We start from the raw sequence: 14733 nt of genomic DNA on the forward strand, positions 1-14733 counted from the left end.
TCTCTTTCCTCACTGTTTGCACAATTTCCTTTCCTGTTTTCCCACTTACTAATACTAGTAAGAAGAAAGGCATTATCTCTGGTTTTTTTCTTTATCATTTCCAGTGTTTTTGTCTCTGGAAATACAAGACTGTTCTATAGATGATGAAATCAGTTTAGTTCAGTGCAGTCGCTCAGTCGTGTCTGACTCTTTGTGATGCCAATTGCAGCACACCAGGTCTCCCTGTCCATTACCAACTCCCGGAGTTCACCCAAATTCATGTCCATCGAGTCGGTGATGCCATCCAGCCATCTCATCCTCTGTCATCCCCTTTTCCTCCTGCCCCCAATCCCTCCAGTATCAGAGTCTTTTCGAATGAGTCAGTCTTCTCATGGGATGTCCAAAGTATTGGAGATTCAGCGTCAGCATCAGTCCTTCCAATGAACACCCAGCACTGGTCTCCTTTAGAATGTACTGGTTGGATCTCCTTGAAGTCCAAGGGACTCCCAAGAGTCTTCTCTAACACCATAGTTCAAAAGCATCAGTTCTTTGGCACTCAGCTTTCTTCACAGTACAAATTTCACATCCATACACGACCACAGGAAAAACCATAGCCTTGACTAGACAGACCTTTGTTGGCAAAGTAATGTCTCTGCTTTTGAATATGTTATCTAGGTTGGTCATAACTTTCCTTCCAAGGAGTAAGCATCTTTTAATTTCATGGCTGCAATCACCATCTACAGTGATTTTGGAGCCCAAAAAAATAAAGTCTCTCACTGTTTCCCCATCTGTTTCCCATGAAGTGATGGGACCAGATGCCTTGATCTTAGTTTTCTGAATGTTGAGCTTTAAGCCAACTTTTTCACTCTCCTCTTTCACTTTCATCAATAGGCCTTTTAGTTCCTCTTCACTTTCTGCCATAAGGGTGGTGTCATCTGCATCTCTGAGGTTATTGATATTTCTCCCAGCAATCTTGATTCCAGCTTGTGCTTCCTCCAGCCCAGCATTTCTCATGATGTACTCTGCATATAGTTAAATAAGCAGGGTGACTATATACAGCCCTGACGTACTCCTTTTCCTATTTGGAACCAGTCTGTTTTTCCATGTCCAGTTCGAACTGTTGCTTCCTGACCTGCATATAGGTTTCTCAAGAGGCAGGTCAGGTGGTCTGGTATTCCCATCTCTTTCAGAATTTTCCACAGTTTATTGTGATCCACACCATCAAAGGTGTTGGCATAGTCAATAAAGCAGAAATAGATGTTTTTCTGGAACTATCTTCCTTTTTCTATGATCCAGTGGATGTTGGCAATTCAATCTCTGGTTACTCTGCCTTTTCTAAAACCAGCGGTTCACGAAATGTTGAAGCCTGGCTTGGAGAATTTTGAGCATTACTTTACTAGGGTGTGAGACATGTGCAATTGTGCGGTAGTCTGAGCATTCTTTGGCATTGCCTTTCTTTGGGATTGGAATGAAAACTGACCTTTTCCAGTCCTGTGGCCACTGCTGAGTTTTCCAAATTTGCTGGCATATTGAGTGCAGCACTTTCACAGCATCATCTTTCAGGATTTGAAAGAGCTCATCTGGAATTCCTTCACCTCCACTAGTTTTGTTCGTAATGATCCTTTCTAAGGCCCACTTGACTTCACATTCCAGGATGTCTGGCTCTAGGTGAGTGATAGCACCATCGTGATTATCTTGGTTGTGAATATCTTTTTTGTACAGTTCTTCTGTGTATTTTTGCCACCTCTCTTAGTATCTTCTGCTTCTGTTAGGTCCATACCATTTCTGTCCTTTATCGAGCCCATCTTTGCATGAAGTGTTCCCTTGGTATCTCTAATTTTCTTGAAGAGATCTCTAGTCTTTCTCATTCTGTTGCTTCCCTCTATTTCTTTGCATTGATCACTGAGGAAGGCTTTCTTATCTCTTCTTGCTATTTTTTGGAACTCTGCATTCAGATGCTTATATCTTTCCTTTTCTCCTTTGCTTTTCACTTCTCTTCTTTTCACAGCTGTTTGTAAGGCCTCCTCAGACAGCCTTTTTGTTTTTTTGCATTTCTTTTCCATGGGGATGGTCTTGATCCCTGTCTCCTGTACAATGTCATGAACCTCCATCCATAGTTCATCAGGCACTCTGTCTATCAGATCTAGTTCCTTAAATCTATTTCTCACTTCTACTGTATAATCATAAGGAATTTGATTTAGGTCATACCTGAATGGTCTATTGGTTTTCCCTACTTTCTTCAATATACGTCTGAATTTGGCAATAAGGAGTTCATGATCTGAGCCACAGTCAGCTCCCGGTCTTGTTTTTGCTGACTGTATAGAGCTTCTCCATTTTTGGCTGCAAAGAATATAGTCAATCTGATTTCAGTGTTGACCATCTGGTGATGTCCATGTGTAGAGTCTTCTCTTGTGTTGTTGGAAGCAGGGAACATTAGACTGACATATCATTGGAGATTTCTTTTCTGCCTCTTGTTATTGGAAGCATGAATCAGACAATGTTTGATTTTCCTGTCTCTCTAGCCTTCATTGAGCAAGAATATTTATTTCTCCTTTAATGCCTGAGATGGAAGGTTCTATAATGACTGTTTAGTATATCCCATTTTGCATCTGTAAACACTTCATATTAGACTTCATCTGGCAAAGGGTATTTTTACCTTTGCACACCCAGTTCTGTACATAATGGATTGTCAATATATATTTATTGCCTGTTTGGGAGAATAAAGTTTAATGTAGTTATTGCCTTATTTGCAGTTATATATCTTTTCATTGAAAAAGTCTAGACCAAATTTAGCTTTCTGATTTTAAGTCCACTTCTGCCTCCAAAGTTTATTTAAATAAGCAAATAATAATTACACAATTTGCAAACGTTTGTAGGCATTGCAGAGGCCCATCTATTCCATTATATATTTTATCACTATTTGAGATGCCAAAATTGTGTTAAAAGTTTGTCAAAAATCTTTCATTTGTGAAGCCTCAAAACAAAAATCAAACTTATGGGGGGTTCAGGATGGGGAACACATGTACACCCATGGTGGATTCATGTCAATGTATGGCAAAACCAATACAATATTTTAAAGTAAAAAAATTAAAATTAAAAAAAAAAAACTTGTTTCATTTTTTAGAAGCAATAAGCTTTCTTTAAAATTAGGTTTCATTCTTTCAGATTTTTTAAGGAAAAGGTAATTTTAAAATTTGCATACCATTGTAATCATTGTGTTTGGCAAAGTTTTAGAAGAAATAACCTAGTTCTCATTTTTAGTTATCAAATCAAGCTCTGTGTGTTTGTCCGTGTTAGTCACTTAGTCATCTCCAACTCTTTGCGACCCCATGGAACATACCCTGCCAGGCTCCTCTGTCCGTGGGATTCTGCAGGCAAGAACACTGTAGTAGGTTACCATGCCCTCTTCCAGGGATCTTCCCGATCCAAGGATCAAAACTCCATCTCCCGCACTGCAGGCAGATTCTTTACCATCTGAGCCACCAAGTGTCTCTTTCAACCTCACTAAAAGACGGGGGAATCAAAATAGAGTGTTTACATGTATAATGCAGTTATCCTTTGTAGTATTTGCTTTTTTGTGTTATGCACTAAAGAAATTATGAGAGAAAGGATAATTCTAGTGAACTTGCACAGCAGAGAATTAAACAGGCAAACTGTGAGCTTCTCCTGTGTCTGTGTAACAGGAGAGCTTCCCTGTGGCTCAGATTATAGAGTTTGATCCCTGGATTGGGAAGATTCCCTGGAAAAGGAAATGGCACCCCATTCCAATATTCTTGTCTGGAGAATTTCATGGACAGCTGAGCCTGGCAGGCTACAGTCCATTGGTTTACAGAGTAGGACATGACTGAATCACTAACGCTTTTTTATTCGCCCCACCCCCTAATTCAGTGTGAAAGCACACTCTCTGGGCAATCACAGAAACCAGAAAGAAAATTTACTAGTTTTATTAATTCCATCCTCCACTCCTTTGTACAACCTCCCAACAAACAACCTCGCACAGAGACAGACATACACAGATTGTCTTCAAGTCTTGTGTTTTGTGAAATCACTGCCTAATAAGTACTGGAGAGCATGCAGTGCACTTGCCATCTTTGCAAGCACTTCCAGGTTTGTGGTTCCTGGTTTCACCTCCTAAGAACAAGGGTTGAACTAGAGATACTTGCTGATTTCAGGAAGAAATAATTATTGCTTCAACCACTCACTGTTTATATAAAAGAAAAATAGAATAAAACACAATGCACATTTTATAACTGTGAAGTGCCTAGCACACAAAGAAATGTAAGAGACAGATATACATTTAAATTTTCATTTGCAATATAGTAGACTTTGACACAGAGAAGGCAATGGCCCCCCACTCTGGTACTCTTGCCTGGAAAATCCCATGGATGGAGAAGCCTGGTGGGCTGCAGTCCATGGGGTCTCTAAGGGTCAGACACAATGCCAATTGTGTTTCAATGTCCAATGGATGTTGGCAATTTGATTTCTGGTTTCTCTGCCTTTTCTAAAACCAGCTTGAACATCTGGAAGTTCATGGTTCACATATTGCTGAAGCCTGGCTTGGAGAATTTTGAGCATTACTTTACTAGCATGATATATGAGCTCAAAAGTCTTTCTCCTTCTGACAACAGCAGCAAAAGACATTCAAACTGTTTTGCTGAAAAGAAAGGAATACCCAGCTTGAGAGAAATTCATATGTCATTCTAAGACAGAGGACAGTCAACTTTAAATCAAGAATGTTTTCTTATATTACATGCTCACTGAAATAGAATAGCATAATCAAGAGTGTATAGAGTATACTGAAGAATAATACACTTGAAGCCAAAATGATAAGAATTTAGTCTACAATTTTTCTTTCTAAAGCTGTGTGACTTAAAGTAAATCATTATCCACTCTTGGCTTCACTTTCCCACCCATGCAAAACATGTATTTTGATGACTGGCTATGTGTCAGTTTTACTTACAAAGATGAAAAATAAAACTCTTTGGAAAAAGAAGCTTAACACTAAAGGTTTACAGATGGGAAAGGAATTATCCTTGATACTCTTAGAACCATCAATCTCTGGTATTTCAAGAAGGTATATATTGCCAAGTGAAATATGGAAAGATAAGAGTAGAAACATAGTATTTTATTTATCCTTCTAAATACAAGTGGATAGATTAAAAGTAACCCATGTGATATGTTTCAGTCTAATGTTATGTAATTCATTATTTGGAGGCCATTGGTCTTTTCCCAAGGGAAAAATAATTTCAAAATGATAATTAAAAAGATAATATATTCACTATTTAATGTTATTACTATGCAAGAAAAAGAGATGATATGTATTTTGAAAACAGTGAAAAAAAATATAAAAATGGAAATAAATTATTCAAACAGGACTCAAATTTCTTTAAGATACTAGGTTAAAAAAAGATAAAAAATATGGTAAGAAGCTTGTCATTAAAATTAAAAACTTAACATCTCATGGTACAAGTTACTTGTGCACACAGACAGTTCTAATTAAAACTGTCTCCTACTCAGAGTTTTTCTCAGAGCAAGTTTAACATCTTTGTTCCTCAAGCTGTAGATTAATGGGTTCATCATAGGAATCATATTGGTGTAAAAGATGGAAGAGATTTTCCCCTCATCCAAAGACACAGCAGAAGGTGGTTTGAGATACATGAATGCCCCTGATCCAAAGAAGAGAGAAACAGCAATGATGTGCGAACTGCAGGTGCTGAAGGCTTTGGACCTGCCCTTTGTGGAGCTGATGTGGAGGATGTTGGTGAGGATGAGACCATAAGAGACAAAGATGGTGAGACTGGGCACAATGATATTGATGCCTCCTATGATGAACACTTCCAGCTCACTGACGTAGATACTTGCGCAGGAGAGCTCGAGCAGAGGGAGGATGTCACAGAAATAATGGTTGATGGTGTTTACATCACAGAAGGTCAGTCTCAGCATGCATCCAGTGTGAGCCATGGCACCAGAAAATGCCATCAAGTAGGAACCAAGCATAAGGCTGGAACACACTTTAGGGGACATGGCAGCATTATATAAGAGTGGGTTACAGATGGCCACATAGCGGTCATAGGACATTGATGTCAGCACATAGCATTCAGAGATGACAAAAAAACAGAAGAAGTAGAGCTGGGTCATGCACCCCATGTAAGAAATAATATTCTTCTTTGATAAGAAGTTAATCAGCATCTTGGGTGTAAATACAGAAGAATAACAGAGGTCTATGAAAGACAAGTTAAATAGGAAAAAGTACATGGGGGTGTGTAGGTGTGAATTCAGTGCAATTAGCATTATCAATCCCAAATTTCCCAGCACAGTGACCATGTACATTCCTAGGAACAGGAAGAATAGAGGGAGTTGGAGATCTGGCTGGTTGGTTAATCCCAACAGAATGAATTTGGTCACAAAAGAGCCATTTCCAGGAGCCATTCTTCTCTAAGGTGATCTGTGAGCACAGAAAAAAAAGGTTACATCGAGAACAATGTTTTCACACAGTATCTCCTCTCAAAAGTGTGCTGTTTGGGCTGGGGATATCTGAGAGTAACCCAGCCTGGACTCATGGAATTGTCTTACCTACTCTCTCATGGAACTGGCTTACCATTATCCTGAGACTGAGTGACAGGGAATTTCACTTTTTGGGGTCTTTATAAACTAAGTAGGAAAGAATATCAAAATTTAGCATACAGAAGAAAGAAACCACTGCCCTGTGCAGACTTGACTGCTTGGGATAAAAAACAAACAGTGGATAAAGGAGAGGTTTGGAGCAGGATTGACTCATTCTTCCCACATCTCAACATTTCTCCTTTCACTTGAAGTCTCCCCTCACCAGTAAGACTATAGGCAGAGACTCTAGCAATTAGGTGCTGGCCTTTAAAGCAGATTAGACCTGGTGGGGTGAGAACAAAGAAAATTGCTTCTTAACTAAAACTAAATGGCCAGAGTCTATGAGAGGTTAACTCTTTGCCCCACTGCTGCTGCTGCTAAGTCGCTTCAGTCGTGTCCGACTCTGTGCGACCCCAGAGACGGCAGCCCACCAGGCTCCCCCGTCCCTGGGATTCTCCAGGCAAGAACACTGGAGTGGGTGGCCATTTCCTTCTCCAATGCATGAGAGTAAAACAATAAAGTGAAGTCGCTCAGTCGTATCCGACTCCTAGCGACCCCATGGACTGCAACCTACCAGGCTCTTCCATCTATGGGATTTTCCAGGCAAAAGTACTGGAGTGGGGTGCCATTGCCTTCTCCACTTCGCCCCACATTACAGAGTAAAACCTGTAACTGTAGATGAGTGAGAGTTCCGTCCATGGAGAGGGAACTTACTGACTGATCTAATGCATCCTTTTAGGCCCCTAGTGTCTCTGAGTGTTCACTGATCCATGCCTTGAATAGACATTTTTCTAAGTTTTATGTGAGTCTCAGGGTGCTAAATTGGAAACAAATTGTGATATCTTAGATCCTTGGCGAAGAAGGCAATGGCACCCTACTCTAGTACTTTTGCCTGGAAAATCCCGTGGACAGAGGAGCCTGGTGGGCTGCAGTCCATGGGGTCGCTAAGAGTCGGACACGACTGAGCGACTTCATTTTCACTTTTCATTTTCATGCACTGGAGAAGGAAATGGCAACCCACTCCAGTGTTCTTGCCTGGAGAATCCCAGGGACGGGGAAGGCTGGTGGGCTGCCGTCTCTGGGATTGCACAGAGTCGGACACGACTGAAGCGACTTAGAAGCAGCAGCAGCAGATCCTTGGACTTCCAATTCAAACAAGAAGGGCTAGAAAAAATGGAATTCAGAAACTCACCTTCCTTTCTCCAGAAAACCCCAGGGCTTTCTTATCATTGGTTTTACTGTCTGGTCTTAGTAGGGCAATTTCAGGTTCTGAAGCTTTGGTTCCTTTGATTCTAAGACAATGCAGCCCACATGTATTTTCTGATTTGACTTCAAAATCTTTTAAATAGATCATAATTTCTGTTTATGACTTTCAGTCCACTCAAGCAGCAGAGAAAAATAAACATTCTTCTTTATTATTATTTTTGCCACTTGGTAAGCCACAGATTTAATGTGAGGGTGATGCTATAATGCACTTGGTTATAAATGTGGCAGAAGCTTGTTCAATCTCTTCCCCAGGGAAACACTCTATGTATAATAGGGACCTGGGAGGATTGCATTTGCATCCTGTACCTTAATCTGTCCTTAGTCCCTTAGAGATTCCATAGTTGACTCAACTTTTCCTTCACTTAGGGATTGTCCATTCACCAAAGAAGAGCCAAATCTCCCATGTTCTGTTCATTTAGATTACAGAAATGAAGAGGAAACCCTAGTCTCTTTTTTCCTACAAAAAAAAAAAATGATACAAAAACAATTTATGTACCAAATATGTAAGATTCAGAAAATTGCTAAGAGAGTCTTTCACCCTGTTCATGCATGAAGCCAGACATATTGAAGCTGGGTGTAAGGGCAATGAGCAATTGCATTTCTGTAGAATATGATTCAGAAATGAGTCCTAGCAAATCAGTACTGATGCTGTGCTTACTCACTGAGTCTTGTCCAACTCTTTGTGACCCTATGGACAGTAACCTGCCAAGCTCTTCTGTCCATGGGGATTCTCCAGGTAAGAATATGGGAGTGGGTTGCCATGCCCTCCTACGGGGATTTTCCCAACCCAGGGATTGAACTCATGTGTCATTCATTGCAGATGGATTCTTTACAATCTGAGAAACCAGGGAAGCCCAAGAATACTGGAGTGGGTAGCTTATCCTTTCTCCAGGGGATCTTCCTGACCCAGGAATGGAATCAGGTTCCCCTGCATTTCATTTGGATTCTTTACCAGCTGGGCTACCAGGGAATCCCAATAAACTGGCCTATCAATGACTCACTTATATGAAAAATGTTCCCTCTGAGATTTTTCTAATCCATCAATTCTCTACACAGTCTAGAAAATAACTCTTATTAAAGACAAAACCAATACAATATTGTAAAGTTAAAAAATAAAATAAATTTAAAAAATTAAAATTAAATTGTAAAAAAATAAAATAAAAAATGACAAAATACTTTATCAAAAAAAAAAAAGAGTAAAGGAATACTGGGTCTTCAGGTGAAAGCTTTCTTATAATTTAAATTGTTCTGAAATAACAATTTTCTTCTATATCAGAACTTGAACAGTGCAAAAAACCCAGGTTTGTGTGTACCCTCACCATTTTTGGTTTCTGCACCAGAGTAGAGTTTACAGTGAGACTGTATCTCAGCCTGTTCTATCTACCTCAGTGTGGCCTTTTTGTCACCTTACAAGGTGAAGAAAGTGCTCAGCAAGTTTTCAGATCTTTTTCAGAGGTGATTGTTTCATATACAGCTGTAGAATCACTGTATTCATGGAGGGAGGTGAGCACAGGATCTTCTTATGTCACCATCTTGAACCACATTCCTTAAAACTGGGCTTCCCTGATAGCTCAGTTGGTAAAGAATCCACCTGCAATGCAGAGACCCCGGTTCAATTCCTGGGTCAGCAAAATCCACTGGAGAAGCAATAAGCTACCCACTCCAGTATTCTTGGGCTTCCCTTGTGGCTCAGCTGGTAAAGAATCCACCTGCAATGCGGGAGACCTGGGTTCAATCCTTGGGCTGGGAAGATCCCCTGGTGAAGGGAAAGGCTACCCACTCCAGCATTTTGGCCTGGAGAATTCCATGGACTGTATAGTCCCTGGGGTTGCAATGAGTCAGACATGACTGAGTAGCTCTCACTTTCACTAAAAGTATACAGTCGATTTTTTCTCAATAAAACTGCAAAAATATGAAAAGTTACTAAATAAGATATTCTATTTTTAAATGACTGAAAATGTATGGCCATTGGACTTCCCTGGTGGTCTAATAGTAAAGAATCCACCTGCCAATGCAAGGGACATGAGTACAATTCCTGATACAGGAAGATTCCACGTGTCCTGGTACAAGTAAGTCCATTCACCACAACTACTGAGCCCTTGGGCCACAACAACTGAAGCCCTTGCTCTAGTATCTAAGTGTGGCAACTACTGAGTTCGCGAACCACAACTTGAGAGCAACCCCCACTCGCCACAACTAGAGATAGCCCGGATGCATGTTTGGAACAACTTATGTATGGGAATCTATTTCTTCAATTGTAAATTTAATGAAATCTAAATAGAGATAAAGTGTTTTTAATTAAAAAATTTAGTGTCACATTGATCTGGGCTGTTCTGAGAACGTTTTGAAGGCTTAGTACAATAAAAGGTTAAAATGTCTTAATTTTTATATTGGTTGTGAAATGAAGTGATAATATTTTGTGTATATTGAGTTACATGAATCATTATTGTAATTAATGTCACATCTTTCTCTTTTACCTTTTTAATTCGGCTAGCAGAAAATTTGAAATCTCATGTAAAAGTACTGGAAGTATTTTTAAATTGGATATCACTGGTCTAGCACATAGATGGTGTCTAATAGGTTTCATTTTTTAGTTAATTTTTATTTCAGTATAATTGTTCTTTGCAATGCTGTGTTAATTTCTTGCTGTACAGAAAAGTGAATCAGTTATATGTAATGATATAACCAATCAAAAAAAATTTTTAATTTCCTTCCCAGTTAGCTCACTACAGAGAATTGAATAGAGGTTCTTGTGCTATACAGTAGGTTCTCATTAGTTATCTATATTATACATAGTAGCATTTATATGTCAGTCCCAATGTCCTAATTTGCTTGTTTTACAATGTCCTCCTCTTCTTCTTCTTTTCTGTTTTTTTGTTACTGTTGTTCAGTTGCTCAGTCTTGTCTGACAGTTTGTGACTGTCACACACTAAGGTCTGCAAAGAAAAACACCAGTACTACCAAGAATTTTGTTGTAGTGTCCAACATAGGTTCCAGAAAAGATGGGAAAGGGATCCTCATTGGAGTTTCAGCTTCAGCATCAGTCCTTCCAATGAACACTCAGGACTGATCTCCTTTAGGATGGACTGGTTGGATCTCCTTGCAGTCCAAGGGACTCTCAAGAGTCTTCTCCAACACCACAATTCAAAAGCATCAATTCTTTGGCACTCAGCTTACTTCACAGTCCAAATCTCACATCCATACATGACCACTGGAAGAACCATAGCCTTGACTAGATGGACTTTTATTGGCAAAGTAATGTCTCTGCTTTGTAATATGCTATCTAGGTTGGTAACTTTCCTTTCAAGGAGTAAGCGTCTATTAATTTCATGGCTGCAATCACCATCTGCAGTGAGACTGGCTTCAAGACAGCCTGTATGTCAGAAAGCATAGGGGACCCAGGATAAAGAATTAGTAGCTATCCTGGGTGAGAGAGAACAACCCAGGGCTGGAAGTCACTATAGCTCCCCCTCACCAGATCAGCAGAGAACAAAGGACTGAAAACCCCTCTCACAGCTTTCCCTGGAGAGGAAGGAAGTGCACCATACATCTAAAGACACAGCATATCTGGGGGCTGCATGTGGACTTGGCTTCGGTCTTGCTTGTTTTACAGCAATGAGGGGGCCAAGCATACTTGAAATACCTGGAAGCCCACTAAGAACAAAGACAGAAGGCTGAACTAACACAAAGGCTGAGCGGTCCACACTGGCCAGGCTTATTAGTGCTCTCTCCAGCACAAGGCCAGCCCGTGAAAATTAGGACAGGTGAGTGTTTGGTGTAACATACAGACACCAAAGCAGAGTCAATGAAGATGAAAACTAGTTCCAGCTATTTATGAAAGCAGATGCTGATGAAAGCCAACATCCCAGCTAAGCTGTATCACTGTCATATGTCCCAGAAATCTTATGAGTGTATTATTTTCCACAGTTCTTCACTTTCTGCCATATGGGTGGTGTCATCTGCATATCTGAGGTTGTTGATATTTCTCCTGGCAATCTTGATTCCAGCTTGTGCTTCTTCCAGCCCAGCATTTCTCATGATGTACTCTGCATATTAGTTAAATAAGCAGGGTGACAATATACAGCCTTGACGTACTCCTTTTCCTGTTTGGAACCAGTCTGTTGTTCCATGAAAACTAGTTGAAATATTTTCCAAAAGAGTTTAAACCAATACAATATTGTGAAGTTAAATAAAATAAAATTTTAAAAAATCTTAAAAAAAAGAGTTGAAGATAAAGTACTCCAAACTAACTTTAATGGAATGGATATGTAAATCACCTGACACAGAATTCAAAAAAGTATCACGCTTACTGTAATTAGAGAATAATACATAAATAAAGTGAGAATTTCACAAAGATACAGAAAACTTAAAAATACTAAGCAGAAATCATGGAGCTGAAAAATAGAATAGAGAGAATGTAGAATGTCACTCAGTCATGTCCGACTCTTTGTGACCCCATTGACTATAGTCTGCCAGGCTCCTCTGTCTGTGGAATTCTCCAGGCAAGAATACTGGAACAGGTTTCTCCTTCTCCAGGGTATCTTACAAACCTAGGGATTGAACCCACACCTCTTTCACTGCAGGAGGATTCTTTACTGCCTGAGCCACTAGAGAAGCCTAAAGAATACATACATATTTATTTACACACACACATATTTAGTAGGGTTACTTAGTGACTCAATAGTAAAGAATCCACCTGCAAAGAAGATGTGGTTCAATTCCTGGGTCAGGAAGATACACTGGAGAAGAAACTGGCAACCCACTCCAGTATTCTTTCCTGGGAAATCCCATAGACAGAGGAGTCTGCTGGGCTAGAGTCCATGGGGTCACAGAAGAGTCAGACACAACTTAGAAATAAACAACATTTAGTAGGGAAAAACAGTATCATTTTTACCTATATAGCAGGGTCCCCTAAGTAGTTAAAGAAAGTACCAGACTCTCCGAAATTTGTCAAACTGCACAGAATAAGAAGTGGTCACAATTCAAAACCCAGAACAATGACCTGTGCTACCACAATTATGGGGTATTTTTTGCAAAGCAACTCTAAAGGGAGAAATATTGAAAAGATTAAAAGACATTGTGTGATTCCATTTTGGCTGTGTGTCAGTCGCTCAGTCGTGTCCGACTCTTTGTGACCACATGGACTGTACAGCCTGCCAGGCTCTTCTGTCCATGGGATTTTCCAGGCAAGGATACTGGAGTGGGTTAACATATCCTTCTCCAGGGGATCTTCCTGACCCAGGGATTGAACCCGAGTCTCCTGCATTGCAGTCAGATGATTTACTGTCTGAGCTACTAGGGAAGCTCATTTTGGCTGCTACAATAAAATCTGGGACTTCCCTGGTGGCTCAGATGTTAAAAGTATCTGCCTGGAAACCCAGGTTCGATCCCTGGGTTGAGAAGATCCCCTGGAGAAGGGAATGGCAACCCACTCCAGCATTCTTGCCTGGAAAATTCCATGGGAATTCAGGACAGAGAAGCCTGGCAGGTTCCACCCCATAGGGTGGCAGAGTCAGACATGACGGAGAACTAACACACACACACACACACACACACACACACACACACACACAGTAAAATCTACAGATTGAGGGCCTTATAAAAAACCAAAGTTTATTTATCAAAGTTCTGGATCCAAGGAAATCCAGAATCAAGGCCTTGGAAGATTTAGTGTCTGTTGAGATCCCTCTTCCCTGTTCACAGCCTGCCATTTCTTGCTATATCCTCTCAGGACCAAAGAGAAAGGAGACCTCTCTGCTGTCTCTTTTACAAAAGCACTGATCCCATGCATGAGAGCTCTATCCTTATGATGTAATCAACTACCACAGTTTTCACCTCCTAAGGCCGTCACCTTGAAGATTAGGTTTCAACATAAGAATTTCAGGAGGACACAAACATTCAGTCTATAGTAATCTTCACTCAAAGACTACACATTTCAACATTTTAATTTTAAGTTTCACTTTGAATTTTTTCCTTTATTCTTTGTATCTACAACCTAATATCTATGTTTAGGATCATTCCAGTATATCGCATTGGATTTTGAAAATGCTATCCTCACACAATTAGGTAGAATGAGGAAATTCATGATGTAGCATTTGGAAAAGAATCCAAATAAATAGACAATTATTAATTATATGAATTGCAATTAGATATCCTTCTAGGAAATTTCAGAAATGTTTGTGATATTAAAAAGAGACACCAGACTCTCTTCACAAGAATTATTTTGACAACCAAAACTCCCCATTTCAAAGCAAGTAGCCATGATTGAGGGATGTTCTTTTAGTCAAATCTTGTCATATTTTGAATTTTTAAACAGACCAAAAGAATAGAAATCCTGGGGGCAAAGGCAATGGATAATTGCATTTCTGGACAACAGAACTTAGAAATGTGCCCTAGCAAGTCCCAGTGTTACCGTACATGTATTATTAGAAGAGAAGTGCAGTTATCTGGGGTTTACCCTACTATGCATATCAAAAGTCCTATCAATGACTTATAGGAAAAAGGTTTTCTCTTAGATTCACTAGTTCATATAGATAAATTATCTACATAGTCTAAAACATAACTCTTGGCAAAGGAAAGAAAGGACACCAGTTTTTAGGGGACAGATTTCTTAAAATTTGGAGTATCCTAAAATAAGCTTTTCTTGTGTATCAAAACTACAACCTTGTGTGAAAAAAAAAATTAATGTGTTAATTGTCCTTGTGTATTAAGGAATAGAATTATTATGAAACAGTCCCTATCAGTGAAGAGAATTAGTCTCAATTGGAAATTATTTCAGCAATAATCTAAGTAAAAAGCTCCCTCTGATGAGAACTTTTTTCTTAAATAGTATCAGAACTAACTTAAAAGAAAAAAAATTGCTGTAAGAAATATATCAAGAGTATA

The 14733-nt window shown here is 39.6% G+C and overlaps 1 protein-coding gene across 3 annotated transcripts; it reads right to left on the bottom strand.

Moving 5' to 3' along the window:
* Positions 1-2347: 2347 nt before the first annotated feature.
* Positions 2348-14424, bottom strand: OR8B1T (olfactory receptor family 8 subfamily B member 1T). 3 transcript variants are annotated; one of them, XM_059882845.1, is made up of 2 exons: positions 5493-6408; positions 2348-2489 (listed from the first exon to the last, which is right to left on the bottom strand). In XM_059882845.1, the coding sequence occupies exons 1-2, from the start codon at positions 6406-6408 to the stop codon at positions 2470-2472; spliced, it is 936 nt and encodes a 311-aa protein (XP_059738828.1). In that variant the 3' UTR covers positions 2348-2469. The 3 variants fall into 3 exon arrangements, with proteins under 3 accessions (XP_059738828.1, XP_002699218.3, NP_001376802.1); XM_002699172.4 differs by lacking the exon at positions 2348-2489 and adding an exon at positions 14407-14424 and having other exon boundaries at positions 5476-6414; NM_001389873.1 differs by lacking the exon at positions 2348-2489 and having other exon boundaries at positions 5476-6408.
* Between the last annotated feature and the right edge of the window lie 309 nt (positions 14425-14733).

The sequence above is a fragment of the Bos taurus genome, chromosome 29 (genome assembly GCF_002263795.3).
Source record: "Bos taurus isolate L1 Dominette 01449 registration number 42190680 breed Hereford chromosome 29, ARS-UCD2.0, whole genome shotgun sequence".
NCBI classification, from domain to species: domain Eukaryota; kingdom Metazoa; phylum Chordata; class Mammalia; order Artiodactyla; family Bovidae; genus Bos; species Bos taurus.